Here is a 19,429-nt window from a genome sequence, read left to right as displayed (position 1 = left end):
TTTTTTACTGGTGTGTGTGTGTGTGTGTGTATATATATATATATATACACACACACACATACATATCAGCCACCAATATAAATCTGAGCTTCCTGGTTGAGTGATCTCAAAGCACATCACACATCTGTTAAGCCCCCTCTTCTCCCCCTCCCCGCATAAGTGTTACCAGTATTTACAAGGTGTGAACTAGACCCCCATTAGTTACAGTACTAGACAGACCAGCCGGACGCAGTTCGGGCGGGAGTCCGAGCGGCTTTTTTTTTTTTTTTTTTTGGCTTCGGCGTGGCAGGGGGTGCGTGCTCAAAATTTTTTTACTGATAGGGGTGCGCAATCAAAAAAGTTTGGAGACCAGTGCTCTAATTAACAGGTTTCTGATCAGTTTCAAGCCTCCCTCTGTACTTCCCTGGCTGGAAGGGAGTAGGCACTTCCTGGTGTTCCTGTGCTGCAGAGCCTCCTGGCTAAAGGATGGGGTGAGGGAGGGAGGTTCACCTTCCCCTTTTCCCATGCCCCTGGCTAACACCAAGATGGCTAGGTCTCTGCTGTTCTAACTGGCCCCAGATCTTCATGTTTATGAGCCCTCCATTCTGGTTCCTGCATCTGCTGTTGCTGCTTCCAGCTTTTCCACACAGTAGCAGAGGAGGAAAATGAGCTAGTTCTTCTCTGTTTCTCCTGTTTCTCCCAAAGGTCTGAATATCTTCAGTGAAACTGACCAGGCTCTTGTCAGTTTCACTCTGCTGCTGCTTGGGAAAGCTGAGCAGAGGCCCTGGAGCTGTCTCTGTAGGCTCTGGTACATGGTAACATTTGGGAGCCTGTCTTAGCCCCCATAAGAAACTGGAAATGTTTTAAATGAAAATTGACATTTTTTCTCGAATCTGAAACGGGTGGAAGGAGCTGCCTCCCCCTCTCGCCATGGGTTTTCTGCTCTACGCTGACCAGTGGGGTGAAAGGATTGTTTTCAAGCCCTGAAAATTTACCATCTCAGGCATAAAATTTCCTCCCTCACTCCGACTAATGACACAGTGAACAGTTTACCTTCCACTCAGGGGGTGAGTGGGACTGTGCATGTCTGAATTAAGTCACCCAGTGATTCTGTGAGGTAGTGAAGTACTGCTTTTGCTTTATAGCTGGGAAAATGGTGTCACAGGGGGACTGGCTTGCCCAAGGGCATGCAACGAGTTTGTGGCAGAGGGTTTCAGAGGGGTAGCCATATATCTCTCAATCCTATTCCCGCTGTGATGCCCTTCTTTCCCTCCGGGTTATGAAATGCCTGCTCAGGGCAAGTTTCTCCTCTCCATTTTGCCAACTCTCTGAATAAGATCTGTAAAGCTAATTGAAGTAAAGAGGGAATGAGTTGTGTATCTGAACTGTTTGTGTCTGCGATACATCACCTACAGGGATAACAACTTACCAACTCAACAGGTTTCTGAATCTGCTAGCAAATGTGTAGTTTCACTGTGGAGATCACTGGTTTATTTTTTCCTCCAATGCCCCCTTTCCAGGCAGATTTCGTGCAGACAACTTGAACAAACTGAAGAACCTGTGCAGCAAAACGATAGGTGAGAAAATGAAGGTAAGAGAGAGGAGTGCTATGAAATCATAGCAGCTGTCTTCCCTGGTAACATGGTGCTAGGGTAGTGCTGATGTGGTGCTATTTGTTCTAGTCTTGTTGAAAAGCAGTGTAATCTGTCTAATCTTCCTGCAGTTGATGACCTCTAGTAGGAAGAAGTTTGCTTAGTGAATGACCTGAAAAATGTCCATAGAAATTTTTGACAATGTCAAATTAAGGTTGTTGCATCAATAGACCTGAGAAAATTGTTCACATGTCAGATGTAGTGCCAAAGCATATAGCTAGTTATAGGGGGAGGGATAGCTCTGTGGTTTGAGCATTGGCCTGCTAAACCCAGGGTTGTGAGTTCAATCCTTGAGAGGGCCATTTAGGGATCTGGGGCAAAAATCTGTCTGGGGATTGGTCCTGCTTTGAGCAGGGGGTTGGACTAGATGACCTCCTGAGGTCCCTTCTAACCCTGATATTTTATGATTCTATAGTTAGAAGAATCCACTACCCTGCACAATCTAGCCATGATTTTCATTCTGTGTCATACTGTGGATCGCTTTATAAGATGAAGTTTGAGATCCTCTCCTGGGTCCTCTCCTCCCAGTCCTGATTCCACACATTGCAGCAGCTGTAGTGCATACCCTTGTCGCTGCTTACAACATATGTTCTTAGCATGCTCATTGTTCTTCTCGATTCTTCCCTTTGCAGAAAAAAGAGCCCATGGGCGATGATGAGTCAGTACCAGAACATGCACAAAATCTTGATGGCCTCACTGCCGACATCTTAGCGGTGAGTTACACCCCCAGCTTTCATGGGGCTGCGGGCACTCTGAAAAGTGACCATTGACTGCCTGCCTTTTCTTTCATTCCTGTTTATCTCACCGTCTTCCAGGCTGAAGTCTGACTATTCTGTACTTCTGCAGTCAGCGACCTCCAGCCAAATCACTCTGTGCTGTGAACCTGTTAGATCTTGTTAGCTAGGTAGGGTCAGGCTGAGACAATACTTTAATAGGACACCTCTGAGGAACACACCAAAGTGCTATTGGTGATTCAGTCTGGGGTTCTCTTTCCTCAGTCTGTACTGAACCAATTTCTCTGCCTGGAGACGAGGAGCATTGTGCTGCTGGAGGTGCCGTTTTTCAGCCGAAATGTGAATACAGGAATTGTCAGACTGGATCAGCCCCCTGGTCCAGCTAAGTCAGTATCTCGCTTGCCAGCAGTGGCCAGCACCAGATGCTTTAGAGACAGGTTCAAGAAACACTCAGGCACGAGGAATATTATTGTGTCCAAAATTCAACAGTATCCACTAATAGAGCCAGATATTCTTATCCATAGAGATATGTGTTCAGTCCCTTTTTTAATCTTAAGATTTTGGCCTTACCGTCCTTTGAACTATGGAACTCATTGCCAATCACACACATGAAAAGGTATTTCCTTGTATTAGTTCTGGATTTACCACTTCTCCGTTTCTTTGCATGTCCCTTTGTTCTTGTGTTGTGAGACAGGGAGAACAGAAGCTTCTGATCTCCCTTTTCTCTAAACCAATCATTAGTTTTATAGACTTACTCATGGCTCCTCTTATTCCCCCCCCTTCCTAAGGTCACAATCCTAGTCTCGTCAATCTCTCTTCAGATCAGTTTTACCATTGCCCTAATCATTTTTGTTGCCGTTCTCTGAACCCCTTTAATCCTCCTTTTTGAGATGCGATGGGCAGAACGGCGCACGGTTTTCTAAAGGAGGCACACTTGATTTATGTAATCACATCACGATATTTCCCATATGATTCCCATCCCTTTCCTTTTGCATCCTAAGATTTTACTTGCTTTTTGGCTGCAGCTGCACACTGAGCAGAGGTCTCCATTGAGTGGGCTACAGTGATGCCCGGGTCCCTTTCCTGAGTTGATCTAGTGAATTTAGAACCTTGTAAGGTTTATGAGTAGTTCAAATTATTCCATCCCAAGTGTAGTATTTGGCATTTATCAACATTTAGCTTCATCTGCCATTTTGCTGCTCATTCCCCTAGCTTGATTAGGTCCCTCCGAAGTTCCTCACAGTTCTCTCTGGATTGGACTGACCTAAATAACTTATGTCATCTGCACCTCACTGCTCACCCCCGTTTCCAGAACATGAAGTAATGGTGGGCCTAATGAGAAACTTTAAGGCAACTTCATCTTCTGCCATGGTGAAAACTAACTGTTTATTCCTACTCTGATTCCTGCCTCTTAGCTGGTTTTTGATCTATGACAATACATCTCTACCCCAATATAACGCGACCCAATATAACACGAATTCGGATATAATGCGGCAAAGCAGCGCTCCGGGGGGGGCGGGGCTGCGCACTCCAGCGGATCAAAGCAAGTTCGATATAACGTGGTTTCACCTATAACGCGGTAAGATTTTTTTTTTTGGCTCCCGAGGACAGCGTTATATCAGGGTAGAGGTGTACTTTGTCTCTCACTCTGTGATGACATAGCTTCTGTAGTAGCCTCTTGTGAGGAACTTTGTCAAAGGCCTTTGACAGCCTAAATAAATTATCAGCTGGTTCTCCTTTATCCAATACTTTATTGACATATTCAGCAAAGTCTGTTTGATTAGTGAAACGTCATTTACCTCTGCAAAAGCCAGGCTGGTTAGGCAAAGATCAGAGTGGTTTGCGCTACTTAAAAAAACCTCTTTGGCCCTTTTCATGAGCATAGTGCTCATTTTCCCTGTTGTTTAAGCTGTATAGTGACATGCCCAGTGATTTGTGTGTAACAGGGACTTCAGGTAACCCAGATTAAGAAAGTCCGTGTTCTCATTGACGAAGCCATCCTGAAGTGCGACGCCGAGCGTGTGAAACTGGAGGCGGAGCGGTTTGAAAGCCTCCGAGAAATTGGAAACCTCCTCCACCCCTCTGTGCCCATCAGCAATGACGAGGTAGGAGCCAAACGCATCCCCTCTATGTAGACGATGTCTCTGGCAGGTTTTGGGAAGTAACGTACAGTCAGCTTGAAGCAGCCATGCACAGCACATCAAAGTGACCACAGACACAGTCAGCTAGGTCCCTGTTGCGAGGGGTTGCTGAGATCGGGTAGGGAGTGAATGAAATCTGCATTACAAGACAGGGTGTCTTGCAGCGAAGGAGCTCACTGAACACAAAGACCCGCTCAGCCAGTGTAGAACTCTCCACCATTGTTTAGTGCATACATGGGAAACTTAGGCAGAGCCAAATGCTGGGATCTGCCCTTGCCCATTGCATTCACCCAGCAAGAATGTTTAACTCCAGGAATACAATTGGCCTGGGCCAGCAGCCAAGTGACATCATAATATGCTGCCGGCAGGGATCAGCATTAGGGTTCCGAGCTGTGTCTGTCAGTTGCCTGGATTTAGTCACTATGGAAACTGCAGAGCCAATCCCAAGGTGAGGGAGCCCCTCGGGTTGAGTCCAGTAACAGCTGTGGCAAGCGCTCAGACAAGTATTGATGCTCTCCACTGGGAGATGCCTGAGGTCTGAGCACTGACCCTTGTGGGGAAAGGGAGGGAGAGGAATGAGGGCCTGACCACTCCCTCTTCACTCCTTACCTGCCTTCCGCAGAACACACACTGGCCCAGGGTTCTACACCCTGCACTGGGCCTGGCCTGGTGGGAGCAGGTATGAGAGGAGACTTCCAAGTGAGCCCTTATTTTCCTCATCTTGCCTTGCATGCAGGATGCAGATAACCGAGTGGAGAGGATCTGGGGAGACTGCACGGTGAAGAAGAAGTACTCCCACGTGGACTTGGTGGTGATGGTGGATGGCTACGAGGGAGAAAAGGGGGCCATAGTAGCTGGAAGCAGAGGGTACTTCCTGAAGGTGAGAGCCCCGAGCCCCAAACCTTCCTGGGTCTGGGACGCAGGAAAAGGAATCAGACAGACATAGAACCACCCACCTGACTTTGTGGCAGAGATCTGCTGCTTTCCTGCCATTTGTGCTGTACCTCCCTCTAATCCTGCAGTGGGCACAAGGGCATTTTCCGGTGCTGATCGTGTACTAGGCAGAGGGAGCCTCTGCACGACTGGTGGAGTTCAGCCTTGCATTAGCTTTCTAAAGACAGCTGCATGTGCCACAATCAAAGGGTGTCAGACTGGGCTAGTGGTAGTATGACTAGTGCTGCATGTCTGCTGCTGTTGCTAAGCATGTTTTCAGCTTGAGACACTCCATGTCATGGCTGTGTATAAAACATTTTGGACCAAGACTTGCATGGGGTAAGCCCATCACCGTTGTTTGTCCTCCGGTACCATCGGTTTGGGCTCCTTTTTCTGTCCTAGTTATTGGCTCCATTCTCGAAGCTGAGCTGTTGTAGGCACTTCTGGCCTGGTCGTCAGAGGAGCTCAGCACACAGGACAGGAGTCGCATGCACTCAGCACCTCTAGAATCCGAGCCATTAGTCCTTCATGTGACCTGAGAGGCTTATCTTGTGTTTGTAGGGTGCCCTGGTTTTCCTTGAGCAGGCGCTGATCCAGTATGCTCTGCAGACCCTGCTCAGCAAGGGATACACCCCTATCTACACACCCTTCTTCATGAGGAAAGAGGTGATGCAGGAGGTGGCTCAGCTCAGTCAGTTTGATGAGGAGCTTTACAAGGTAAGCTGCAAGGAAGGGCTTGTGCATCCTGATGCCGGCAAGCCAAGTACAGTTTTCTGTTAGTGTTTGCCATGGCAAAGGATCCTTATAGCCTCTGGCTCTTGCTATTCCTGGGGCCCAGGTCTGCGTTGCTGAGGCTGTTGTGTGTTCTGCTCTGGTACGCTGACAGAGTGCTGTTCAACCCCCATCTCCAGGTCATTGGCAAGGGCAGTGAGAAATCAGAGGACAGCTCCGTCGATGAGAAGTACCTGATTGCTACCTCTGAGCAGCCAATTGCAGCTTTGCACAGGGATGAGTGGCTGAAGCCGGAGGATCTGCCCATCAGATATGCTGGGCTGTCCACCTGCTTCAGGCAGGAAGTTGGCTCGCACGGCCGTGACACCAGAGGCATCTTCCGGGTGCACCAGTTTGAAAAGGTAAAGGGATGCGTTGCTAGCCAGTTAGCTGGGAAATGTTTGCAGGATGCGAGTAGATAAGAATGGGCTCGGGGTCTTTCCTCCCAGGTGTAGGATATTTGAAGGGAAAATGAGTAATTAATACCTTGGAGCAGAGGGGAGCTGCAGAGCCCCCTTGCTGCATGATCTGAGGGGGGTCTGCAAGTTCAGTATCCTCAGAACAAGAGTGACTCCAGAAAGCCCCCTCTAGGGGGTGGTGCGATGGGCTGCTGCTGGCCTCTTCCTAGTAAAGAGTAAAGTAGTTACAGATTTGTGAGACTGCAAAGGTCTTTGTGGCTCCTTTAGGGGTCTGTCAGTATAAATTGCTAGCAGTTTCCAGGCCTGCTGTCATTTCCCGTCACTGTCGGTTTGTTACACTGGAATTCCGTGAGACGGACATTGGAGAAAACATTCCCTACTGCAATCATCTCCTTGTCTTCTGGTTCCCGTTCTCTGAATCCACCATTCCTGGGCCTTGCCCCACCTGTGAGCAGCAGCACACTAAGACATGGAGTCCTACCCTCTGCACATTGTTAGTAGCTTCTCTCTCCTCCCCCCCAGATTGAGCAGTTTATCTTCGCGTCGCCTCATGACAACAAGTCGTGGGAGATGTTTGATGAAATGATCGCGACTGCTGAGGAGTTCTACCAGTCGCTGGGCATTCCTTACCACATCGTCAATATTGTCTCAGGTACGGAACTCGGCTCTCCTGGTCCGGGGTGCACATGCTCCTCTCTGTAGGGGTAATGTGACAGGACCAGCCTGCCATCGAAGGACAGAGGCCAAGACAGGAGGCGAGTGGGCAGGGCAGTGTCAGAGGAGCCAGCCCTGGCTCTGGTCCTGGCTTGGCTTCTGACCTACGGGTGAGTTTGGGCAAGCCCCGCCCCTCTGTGCCTCTGGTTAGACTGTGTACAGCACCCTGCGCGATGGGCTCTGGGCTCAGCCTCTGCGCACCGTTGTCCCACAGCCTGCTGGAAGCTGTGGCTGGCGTGGTCGGGAAGGAGCCCAAAGTGACCCGTTTCCTTGGTGATCGCTGTGCAGTAACACTTCAGGGACATACACTGCAGTGGCTGTGCCCCAGCTCCGGGTAGTGCCCTGCCTAGCCATGGTCAGAGCAATCTTGGAGGGATAGAGAGCTCACTTGGGAAAAGCTAATCATTGACTTGTATTGAGTCTGAAATGGCTCGTCCCTTCCTCTGGGGAAGGAACTGCTGTGACCTGCTAGCAGCATCCGCGTGGCCACGCGGGGGAGTTGAAAGCTGCAGGAGTGTTGGTTAGGCAGTGCTGGGCCGAGGCTGTCAGTTTGTTCCACGTGCTACGCCATCACCGTTACCTTGTGCTTTCCCCACACCCCAGCTGTCTCGCTCCCCCTGTTGTCTCTCTAGGTGCTGAGCTAACATACAGCAATGGGGCCCTGACTGGGCTCCTACATGCTTCAGGAATATGGGTGCCAGGGGGTTGGTTTCTGGTCCCTGTCTCCTCCCCAGGCCAGCGGCGGTGAGGTGCTGCAGAGAAGACAGGTTCATGCCGCGTGCTCCCACAGCCCCTTCTTGCTGGTGTAGAGGCAAGCTGAGTGACAGCAGGGAGGGGAGAGATCATAAGAACATAAGAACGGCCGTACCGGGTCAGACCAAAGGTCCATCTAGCCCAGTATCCTGTCTACCGACAGTGGCCAATGCCAGGTGCCCCAGAGGGAGTGGACCAACAGGCAATGATCAAGTGATCTCTCTCCTGCCATCCATCTCCATCCTCTGACAAACAGAGGCTAGGGACACCATTCCTTACCCATCTTGGCTAATAGCCATTAATGGACTTAACCACCATGAATTTATCCAGTTCTCTTTTAAACACTGTTATAGTCCTAGCCTTCACAACCTCCTCAGGTAAGGAGTTCCACAAGTTGACTGTGCGCTGCTTGAAGAACTTCCTTGTATTTGTTTTAAACCTGCTGCCTATTAATTTCATTTGGTGACCCCTAGTTCTTGTATTATGGGAATAAGTAAATAACTTTTCCTTATCCACTTTCTCTACATCACTCATGATTTTATATACCTCTATCATATCCCCCCTTAGTCTCCTCTTTTCCAAGCTGAAGAGTCCTAGACTCTCTAATCTCTCCTCATATGGGACCTGTTCCAAACCTCTAATCATTTTAGTTGCCCTTTTCTGAATCTTTTCTAGTGCCAGTATATCTTTTTTTAGATGAGGAGACCACATCTGTACGCAGTATTCGACATGTGGGCGTACCATCGAACGCTTAGGGTATGGCTTGAACCAGCCTTAGCTGGGAATCTGAGCCTGAAGCTCCTCTTGCTAAGGCCGTGTCTACACTGGGGGATCTGTGATGTACAGAAGGTCACACGATTTGGCAGCCCCTTCTGCCCATTAGCTCTGACAGATGTTTTGCCTGGTGGCTCTTGTCACGGAGTGTGGGGGACTCAGGGCACTGTACCCCCGGCTTCCTGCGATTCACCATGACTCTCAGCCAGCCAGTAAAGCGGAAGGTTTATTGGATAACAGGAACACAGTCTACAGCAGAGCTTGTAGATACAACCAGGACCCCTCAATCAAGTCCTCTTGGGGAGTGCAGGGAGCTTAGACCCCAGCTTGGGGTTCCCTGCGTTGCACCTCCCAGCCCAAACTGAAAAATTCCCAAATCCCTCCAGCAGCTCTCTTCCCCCCTCCCCTTGCTCCTCCTCTCCTTTGTTCCGTCTCCCCCGGGCAGAAGGTGTCACTTCTCCCACCCCCCTTCCTGGCTCAGGTTACAGCTCAGGTAGCTCAATGTAACTCCCAGGCTACATTCCCAGGTCAAATCCGCCCTGCTCCGTCACATCTCTCCCCCCTTCGAGACTGAACTGAGCGGGGTCACTCTGACCAGTGACCTGGGGAAGTTCAGGGCCCCCTCTCCGGGACAACGCATCCGCTATCAAGTTGTCACTTCCCTTGACATGGACCACGTCCATGTCATAATCCTGCAGGAGCAGGCTCCACCTCAGGAGCTTGGCGATGGCTCCTTTCATCTGGTGCAGCCAGGTCAGGGGAGAGTGGTCGGTGTGCACGGTGAAGTGTCACCCAAAGAGATATGGCTCTAGTTTCTTGAGGGCCCATACCATGGCCAGGCATTCCTTCTCGATGGCCGCGTAGTTCTGCTCCCGGGGTAGCAACTTCTTGCTCAGGTACAAGATCGGGTGTCTCTCCCCGTTTTCATCCTCCTGCATTAACACCGCCCCCAGTCATAGAATCATAGAATATCAGGGTTGGAAGGGACCTCAGGAGATCATCTAGTCCAACCCCCTGCTCAAAGCAGGACCAATTCCCAACTAAATCATCCCAGCCAGGGCTTTGTCAAGCCGGGCCTTAAAAAACTCCAAGGAAGGAGGTTCCACCACCTCCCTAGGTAACGCATTCCAGTGCTTCACCCACCCTCCTAGTGAAATAGTGTTTCCTAATATCCAACCTAAACCTCCCCCACTGCAACTTGAGACCATTGCTCCTTGTTCTGTAATCTGCCACCACTGAGAACAGCCGAGCTCCATCCTCTTTGGAACCTCCCTTCAGGTAGTTGAAAGCAGCTATCAAATCCCCCCTCATTCTTCTCTTCTGGAGACTAAATAATCCCAGTTCCCTCAGCCTCTCCTAATAAGTCATGTGCTCCAGACCCCTAATCATTTTTGTTGCCCTCCGCTGGACTCTTTCCAATATTTCCACATCCTTCTTGTAGTGTGGGGCCCAAAACTGTGTCTGAGGCGTCGGTGAACACCAAAAAGGGCTTATCAAAGTCTGGGTTTGCCAGAACTGGGCCACTGACCAGAGCCTCCTTCAGTGCCCGGAGAGCTTCCTGGCACTCCTCGGTCCAGACCACCTTGTCTGGCTTCCCCTTCTTGCACAGCTCAGTGATGGGGGCGGCTATGGCGCTAAAGTGGGGCATGAACCTTCGATAGTATCCCGCCATCCCAGTAAAGGCCTGGACCTGCTTTTTGGTTTGGGGGGCAGGCCAGTCTCTGATCACCTCCACTTTGGCTGGTTCTGGCTTTAGGCAGCCACTCCCCACCCGGTGACCTAGGTAGGATACTTCAGCCTTCCCCACCTTGCACTTCTCAGCTTTTACGGTCAGCCCAGCCTCCTGGAGTCGGTCCAGCACTTATCTAACCTGGGACACATGGTCCTCCCAGGTCTGGCTAAAGACGCCAGTGTCGTCAATATATGCCACAGCAAAACTCTCCATCCCCCTCAGTAGCTGATCCACTAGGCGCTGGAAGGTGGCTGGCGCGCCCTTGAGGCTGAAAGGCAGGGTCAGGAACTCATAGAGCCCCAGAGGGGTGATAAAGGCCGATTTCAGCCTGGCATCTGCATCCAGCGGCACTTGCCAATAGCCCTTTGTAAGATCCATGGTGGTCAGCTACCGAGCGCCTCCCAGCTTGTCTAGGAGCTCGTCAGGCCTGGGCATGGGGTAGGCATCGGCTACAGTGATGGCATTGAGCTTCCGATAGTCCACACAGAACCGGATCGACCCGTCCTTTTTGGGGACCAGCACCACCGGCGAGGCCCAAGGACTAGAAGATGGCTGGATCACCCCCAAAGCCAGCATGTCATTGACCTCTCTTTCCAGGTCCTGAGCAGTTTTCCCTGTGACTCGGAAGGGGGAGCATTTTATAGGCGGGTGCGATCCTGTCTGCACCTGGTGGACAGTCAGATTAGTGCATCCAGGCTGGTTGGAAAACAGCTGTCGGTACAGATGCAGCACCCCTCCAATCTCAGCTTGCTAGGTACGGGTTAGCTGATCAGAGAGGGGAATTGTTTCCAGGGGGGAATCAGCTCTTGTCCCAGGGAATAGATCTACTAAAGGGTCATCTCCCTGCTCCTCCCAGTGCCCACGCACGGCCAACACCACATTCCCCCTGTCATAATATGGCTTCATCATATTCACATGGTACACCCGGCGGTGGTGCGCCCGGTTCGACAGCTCCACCACATAATTTACCTCATTTAGTTGCTTGACAATCTTGAAGGGCCCTTCCCATGCGGCCTGGAGTTTGTTCTTCCTCACGGGGATGAGGACCATCACCTGATCCCTGGTGGCGAAGGCGCGGGCCCGCGCCGTGCGGTCATATCAGACCTTCTGCTTCCTCTGGGCTTGGGCCAGATTCTCCCTGGCCAGGCCCATGAGCTCGGCAAGTCGTTCCCGGAAGGTCAGGACATACTCCACCACCGACTCTCCATCAGGAGTGGCCTTCCCCTCCCATTCGTCTCTCATCAGGTCCAGGGGCCCCCTTACCCGCCTTCCATATAACAGTTCGAAAGGCGAAAACCCGGTAGACTCCTGGGGTACCTCCCTGTACGCGAACAGCAGGTGAGGTAAGTACTTGTCCCAGTCCTGCAGGTGCTGGTTCATAAATGTTTTTAGCATCATCTTTAGTGTCCCGTTGAACCTCTCCACCAGCCCGTTGGATTGGGGGTGATACGCTGAGGCCCAGTTGTGCCAGACCCCGCATTTCTCCCACAAGCACTGGAGTAGGGCCGACATGAAGTTGGACCCTTGGTCTGTTAAGACTTCCTTGGGAAACCCCACTCGGCTGAAAATGGTCAGCAGCGCATCTGCCACAGTGTCCGCTTCGATGGACGATAAGGGCACTGCCTCGGGGTAGCGGGTGGCGAAATCTACCACCACCAGAATGTATTTCTTCTCTGACTGGGTCGTCTTGCTGAGAGGTCCCACTATGTCCATAGCCACCTTCTGGAAAGGCTCCTCTATGATGGGCAAAGGCCTCAACGCTGCTTTCCCCTTGTCCCGGGCCTTCCCCACCCTCTGACAGGGGTCACAGGATCGGCAGTACTGTCGGATGTTGGTAAAGACCCCAGGCCAGTAAAAGTTCTGTAGCAGCCTCTGCCTGGTGCGCCGGATTCCCTGGTGCCCTGCGAGAGGGATGTCATGGGCCAGGTACAGTAGCTTGTGGCGAAACTTCTGGGGAACCACCAGCTGCCTCCTGATCCCCCACAACTCCACTTCCCCTGGGGGAGCCCATTCTCCCACAGGAACCTCTCCTGGCAGCCGCTCCCCATGGTCTGTACCGCCCTGAGGTCTGCCAGGTCCCTTATCTTCTGCAAGGAGGGATCTTTCTGCAACTCGGCCTGGAACTCAGCAGCTGGGACAGGGCTGGGCACCTGCTCTCTCTCGCCGGCTGGGTCTGAGGCCGCAGCCTCCCTGAGCTGTGTCCCTGGGCGGTCCCTCCCCACCAGGTTAGGGTCCTGCGCCTCGGGCAAGGTACCCTCCCCAAGGTCAGGGTGCAGTGCCCCTCGCCGGCTCTGACTACGGGTCACGACCAGGGCACCCGGAGGGTGGCTTGGCCAGTCCTCCAGGTCTCCCCCCCCCCCCATCAACACCTCAGTGGGCAAATGATGGTGCACCCCCACATCCTTGGGGTCCTCCTTGGCCCCCCACTTCAGGTGTACCCTCGCCACAGGCACCTTGAATGGGGTCCCACCCACCCCCATCAGGGTCAGGTAGGTGTCGGGCACCACCCGATCTGGGGCCACCACCTCGGGCCGGGCCAGCGTCACCTCTGCGCCCGTATCCCAGTATCCATTGACCTTCCTCCCATCCACCTCCAGGGGAACAAGGCACTCTCTCCGGAGGGGCAGCCCCGCGTCCACCCTGTAAACCGAAAACCCTGAGTCTGGAGCATCCAGCCCCCCAGAGGAGCTGGCCTGGAGCTCTCCTCCCTCCTTAGCAGGTGGTACTCTGCCAGCCCCCCTTCCCTGGGAATGCTGCCTCTTGCCCGGCTGGGTCTCTACCCAGTCAACTCTCTGTGGGTTCGGTCTGCTCAGTCTGTCCCGGAGCCTGGGGCACTGGGCCCGTATGTGGCCTCTCTGGCCACAGTGATAGCAGCCCATGTCCCGTGGGTCCCCTTGAGCAGGTCGGATGGACCTGACGCTGGATGTTTCCCTTTGGTGGGGGTTCTCCATATTTCCTCGCTGGGAGGTCCCATGGTGACTCTCTCTCTGCGTTGTGGCGGGCCTGTTCCTTTGGGACTCCTCCCGGTTATCCCCGGCCCGACTGTTCACAAACTCGTCGGCCAGCTGGCCTGCATGCTGCGGGTTCTCTGGCTTTTGGTCCATCAACCATCGCCTCAGGTCGGATGGGCACTGCTCATACACGTGCTCCAGTACGAATAGGTCAAGCAGGTCCTCTTTAGTTTGGGCCCCAGCTGTCCACTTGCGGGCATACCCATGCGCCCGGTTGGCTAGTTGTAGGTATGTGACCTCACGGGTTTTATGCTGACTCCGGAACCTTTTCCGGTACGTCTCAGGGGTCAGCCCAAACTCGCGGAGCAGGGCCTTTATGAACAGTTCGTAGTCCCCTGTCTCCGCCCCTTTCAGTCGGCTGTACACCTCCCTGGCTGTAGAGTCCAGTGAGGGGATGAGAAACTGGAGCCTGTCTGCAGGGTCAACCTGGAGCAGCTCGCAGGTATTCTCAAAGGCCGTCAGGAAGGTATCCATGTCCTCCCCCTCCTTACGCTGGGCCAGGAAGCATTTATCAAAGCTCTTTGCAGTCTTGGGTCCCCCCTCGCTCACCGCAGCCGGGGCCCCACTGCTCTTCAGCCTGGCCAGTTCCAGCTCATGCTGACGTTGGTTCTCCTCGTGCTGACGTTGGTCCCGCTCATGCTGACGTTGTTTCTCCTTCTCTTCCCGCTCCTGCTTCAGTTCTTGCTGTCTTAACTCGAACTCTTTCAGTCTCAGCTCCCTGTCATATTCCAGTTGCATCTGCTCCCGGTACTGGGAGCTCTGCCGGGACGATCCCCTGCTGGCCGCCTGGGTCAGGATGCCCTCGGTATTCGCTGGGCTTCCCCCAACCCCTCCCCTAGGTATAGGTAGTCAGAGTCTTGGGATGTCCTCGGCAGCAGTCTGACCCCTCCCAGCCATGTCAGGCCCCGGGGCCCACGCTGCATCCGCCGGGCGGCTTCCCTCCGGGACAGGGCTCGGTTCATCCAAGCGATCCCTCTCCTCCAGCTGGGCAATTAGCTGTTCTTTGGTGGACCTCCCAATGCACAGCCCCCTCTGCCTGCACAGCTCCACCAGGTCGCTCTTAAGGCGTTTAGCATACATCCACCTGCTGGCCACTCGCCGGCCTGTGCTCTCCGCTTTCCACCGTTCCAGGGGGACTCCTAGTGTGCCAGCCCTTCTTCAGGTCACCACCTCTCTGCCAGGGTCGAGCTGCAGCCTCCTCCACCCCGGGACCGCTCGCTGCGATCCCCCGGGGGACCCTCTTACTGCAAAAGTCCTTCTCACTGGTCACACACTCCCAGGGGTTAATCACCCCCTGAAACCGTCTCTCTCTGACTCTTCAGCCCACCTGGTCCCCGTCGATCCCTCTTCGTTTTACTGCTCCCCAGTAGTACTGCTCCCTTCATTTTACTGCTTCATTTACTGCAGGAAGCGCCGTCCACGGGGTGCAGTAGATCCCACCGCTGCCACAAGTTGTCACGGAGTGTGGGGGACTCAAGGCCCTGTACCCCTGGCTTCCAGCGATTCTCCGTGACTCTCTCAGCCAGCCAGTAAAGCGGAAGGTTTATTGGATAACAGGAACACAGTTTACAGCAGAGCTTGTAGATACAACCAGGACCCCTCAATCAAGTCCTCTTGGGGAGTTCAGGGAGCTTAGACCCCAGCTTGGGGTTCCCTGCGTTGCACCTCCCAGCCCAAACTGAAAAATTCCCAAATCCCTCCAGCAGCTCTCTCCCCCCTCCCCTCTGCTCCTCCTCTCCTTTGCCCCCCCTCCCCTCCCCCCGAAGGTGTCACTTCTCCCACCCCCCTTCCTGGCTCAGGTTACAGCTCAGGTAGCGCAATGTAACTCCCAGGCTACATTCCCAGGTCAAATCCACCCTGCTCCGTCACAGCTCTGTGTTGGCAAACCCCCCTAGCGTTGATATGGACAAGCCAGGTCGTGGGAGTTTTTCTGTTGGCAGAGTGACACCACCTTCCCCGAGGAGGTCAGTAGAAGGCCTCTTGTGGGGGTTTGCCAGTGTAGCTTTGTTGGCTGGTAGTACGGTTCTCTCACCCCCCTCCTGACACGGCTGCGCAGTGTAGACCTGGCCTCTGTCGTCTGGCTGAGCCTCAATATGGCGGTGCCATTGGTTTCTCAGAAGACCCGCCCAGGCCGAATGCCTTGTAACCCTGTATGAGCTGGAAGAGCTGGGCGAGAGCCGGGCACGACGCTCCTGTCTCTTGTAAGGCTTGGCAAGTTGGCTTGACGTTGCCTTTGTTGTTAGCAATGGCAGGTGGCTAATGAGGCGGGTCCCCTTGGCAGGTGGCAGTTTGGAGCAGACGTCACCCGGCAGATCCTGGAGGCTGCTGTGCAGTGGTTGGTGTGCTGAGGCTCTTTCTCACAGTTCACTTATTCAGCCTTCATCCCTCTTTAAAACAAGGGACCGAGAGGGGAGGGCACTACAGGTTCTCTACACGGGCCCTGTGCCCCGGAGCTGCTGCACTGCACTGGGGAGTGGGAAAGGGAGCTGATAAAGTACATCCGGAGTGGGGCTGGGCGGGAATGGCATTCGTGTCGGGTACGTCTGATCACCTGTCCGGTCCCTGCTCACTGGCCAGGCTCCTTCTCCCCTGAGGAGCTGTCATAGGAAGGGGAGAACAGGGAAGCTCAGCCCAGGAGCCACTCTGAGTGCGAGATGGGCCAGAGGGTCATCCAGCAGGAATTGACGCTCCAAGCCCCACCCCGGAGCAGTGGCAGAAAGGGAGCTGGAAGAGAATCAGCCCTAGATCCTCCTCTTCCAGGAGAATCCCCATTGCCTAGAGTCCTGCAGAACCCTAAGTACTAGTCTTGGCTATGGCGCTGTGTCTCGGGGGTTTCTAAGGTGCCTGTCACCCGGGTCTCTAGGCCCTGTAATCGTTTGTGGTGAAACCAGAGCGCAGCAGTTGGGTAAGTAACTTAGCAGGGCAGGTTTTGCCCTCTGTCCCTGCAAAGCCACTGCTGGGTTGGAGGCAGCATTCGGTGCATTCTCCCTGCTACCATGCAGCTGCTGCCTTGCCAGCCAGCCCAAGTACCTGCCTCCCGCTCTCGCAGGCTCCCTGAACCACGCTGCCAGTAAGAAGCTGGACCTCGAGGCTTGGTTCCCAGGGTCGAGCGCCTTCCGGGAGCTGGTCTCCTGCTCCAACTGCACAGACTACCAGGCCCGTCGCCTGCGGATCCGCTACGGGCAGACCAAGAAAATGATGGACAAAGTAGGTGGCATTTCAGTACCTCCCTTTTACTCTCCGTGTGCATCCTGGGGCAGCTGAATACTCATCTCGGAGCAGTTACCTCCAAGGCTTCTGCTGCATGCTCAGTGTCTGCCTGGCTAGCTGCTCTCCCCACTGGGATCTTTCCTCCAGCATTCCTCGCTCTCCCCCTCACAGCGAAGAGCTGTATTCCTTGCCAGCGCAGTGTTCCATCCTGGGAGAGCACATCCCTCCTTCCAAAGGGCGAGATCCTTGCTGAGCAGCCCTGGGCACCAGCCACTCCATCCTCTCTGCTGGGTCCCGGTTAGAGCTGGTCAGAAAATTTGGGGGTGGGGAGGTGTCTTCTGCAGAAAATGTTGATGGGAACCTCCTCCCCCTACCCCTTCTTCAGTTTTCACCTAAATTTTCCAGGGATAACTCTGAGTGGGTTGGGCAAAAATTCAGATATGTAAATACTTTAGCCCCAAACTGAAATCTTGATTTGGAAATGCTGCTGTGGTGCCTCCCATTGGGCTCCCTGGTTAATGATGCATCGGTCTCCCCTCTGGGGGAGAGGAAGCTGCTCCTTAGCCTGCTGGTGTCTGTGGGGTGCACCCTGCGGGCCTTGGCGAGGGCTCCTCACGAGCCCTGTTCCTGGGGTCATTGGCTTTGTCCTTGCAGGTGGAGTTTGTCCATATGCTAAATGCTACCATGTGTGCCACGACCCGCACGATCTGTGCCATCCTGGAGAACTACCAGACACAGGACGGCATCGTCGTGCCAGAGAAACTGAAGGGTTTCATGCCGCCAGGTACAACTCGGAAACCCCTTCACGTGGCACCCCTGCTTTATGCTTTGACCCACCTCTCCCTGTCTGCTGTCTCCTCCCCCGCCTGGTAGCATAGGAGAGGGGTTCTAGCACCGGAGAGGCAGGGCGAGGGGGGACTCTGTCCTGGAGCAAGTCCAGTCTGCTCATTCCTTCCCAGCGCTAATATCTCTCCTGGTTTTCTCCCCTCGGCCCCACTGCTTCCCATGTGACTCTTCTGCAAGTTCTCAGGTTGTGGCTGTGGGGACTGGAGGAATGAGGGCTTCTGGGCAGGGCTTTCCTTGGTGATGTAAAGGGGAATGGTTCTCAGGCCAGGAGAGACGGAGCGCAAAGTTCCTGGCCTGCTCTCACCATGGGTAACTGCCTGTGTCTCTCGGCAGGGCTGAAGGAAATGATCCCCTTTGTGAAACCTGCTCCCATTGACCAGGAACCTTTCAAGAAACAGAAGAAGCAGCACGAAGGAAGCAAAAAGAAACCAGCCGGTGGCAATAGTGTCCTGGAAGGGCGAATGCAGAACATGGGCGTAAACGATGCCTAAACCCAGCTCCCCCGTCATCTCCCCGAGGCAGCGCGGTCTGGTGTGTGGAACCCAGGTCTGGGAGCCAGGCTCCTGGGTTCCAATCTCAGCTTAATCACCAGCTGACTGCGTGACCCGGGGCAAATCACTCTCCTCTGCTTCGTGTCCCCCGCTGGAGCACGGGATGGCACTTAACTCCCCTGCCTCATGGGGTGCTGAGGCTCCAGCACCTGGACGGTGGAAAGCACTCGCAGTGCCAGCTGGTATTCTCCCCAGCAGCCATGTCCCTCCACTTATGTTCGGTAGCCTGTGAAAAGGGTTTCCCTGGGGGTCCCTAGCTGGGAACCTGGGCGGGGCAAAGTGCTGATGTCCTGTTCATGCTCTCGACACCCTCCACCTGAATCCCAAGGGTAAGGAGATGAGAAGGGAAAAACCAAGCTGGGCTCTTGTTACGTATGTGACTTTACTGTAGCCATAGTCTCTTTGCATGGATGTAGGATTGTCTCTGAATCAATGCAATACAATAAAGCAATGTAGGGAGACAGCTGTCCAGGGCTCCTCACCACTGGCTCTTTGGGCTCCTGCTGCTTTGTCCCCATAGCTTAGACCAGTCCGCTCAGGTTCCCCTGTGGGCGAGTGAGCCGATGGCCTGCAGATGCTCACTCTCCTTAGCGGGACTAGCCCAGCAGGAAGGCTGCTGAGTCCCTGGGCACCTGCTGCTCAACAGGAGAGCGAGCCCCTGCCTAAGGCCACCCAGCAGGCCAGGGGCACAGCTTCTCTGGCTGTGGTGCTCTCCCTGGTGGATGAGAGCTGGAAATGCAGGTCGGGGCATCCTCCAGACCATGTCAGATACCAAATGCCAAGGAGCCGACCCTCTGCACCGCCTCTGAGGAAGGAGTCACAGCGGGGTGAGGGGAGACTCTTCAGCTAGAGGAGAAGCTGAGAAGCAAGTGCAGGACTCGTTGCCTGGAGACATTTCCTGCTCATGCTCTGAGCTAGGCCAGACCTCGTTGCAGGGCTCTGGCGGCTGTGGGGTGAAAGCGCCTCGTGAGGATTCTCTGCTTTGAAGTGGGGACGATTTGATTCTGTACGACGCGACCTTCAGCACTGGGCTCCTCTCTGCTTTGCCTGGGCTTGGCAGTTCCTGGGAGTGTGGGGCGTTGCCCTCTTAACTGACCTGACTTCCTTTTTGCCCTGATTGTGCTGATTGGCTGCAGCCAGTGATGTGTGTTTGTAGAGTGGTTGGGATGAAGGGCTGTGGAAGCAAAGGATGATAGGGCTGGCTGGATG

General features: G+C 53.8%; 1 protein-coding gene across 1 annotated transcript in view; it reads left to right on the top strand.

Annotated features, from left to right (window-relative positions):
- Nucleotides 1-18,687, top strand: part of LOC113409281 (serine--tRNA ligase, cytoplasmic) — a 21,482-nt gene extending 2,795 nt beyond the window's left edge. Inside the window, exons 2-11 of the mRNA XM_026663015.2 lie at nucleotides 1,500-1,570; nucleotides 2,264-2,344; nucleotides 4,312-4,470; nucleotides 5,243-5,386; nucleotides 6,001-6,156; nucleotides 6,351-6,572; nucleotides 7,152-7,281; nucleotides 16,663-16,820; nucleotides 17,478-17,607; nucleotides 18,003-18,687. Coding sequence (XP_026518800.1) covers nucleotides 1,500-1,570; nucleotides 2,264-2,344; nucleotides 4,312-4,470; nucleotides 5,243-5,386; nucleotides 6,001-6,156; nucleotides 6,351-6,572; nucleotides 7,152-7,281; nucleotides 16,663-16,820; nucleotides 17,478-17,607; nucleotides 18,003-18,160 — 1,409 coding nt within the window. The 3' untranslated portion in view covers nucleotides 18,161-18,687. The remainder of the gene's footprint in view (nucleotides 1-1,499; nucleotides 1,571-2,263; nucleotides 2,345-4,311; nucleotides 4,471-5,242; nucleotides 5,387-6,000; nucleotides 6,157-6,350; nucleotides 6,573-7,151; nucleotides 7,282-16,662; nucleotides 16,821-17,477; nucleotides 17,608-18,002) is intronic.
- The last annotated feature ends 742 nt before the right edge of the window (nucleotides 18,688-19,429 follow it).

The sequence above is a fragment of the Terrapene carolina genome, unplaced genomic scaffold (genome assembly GCF_002925995.2).
Source record: "Terrapene carolina triunguis isolate 2854851 unplaced genomic scaffold, T_m_triunguis-2.0 Scaffold31888, whole genome shotgun sequence".
Classification (NCBI taxonomy): Eukaryota; Metazoa; Chordata; order Testudines; family Emydidae; genus Terrapene; species Terrapene triunguis.
This window is presented reverse-complemented; position numbering and strand designations above follow the sequence as displayed.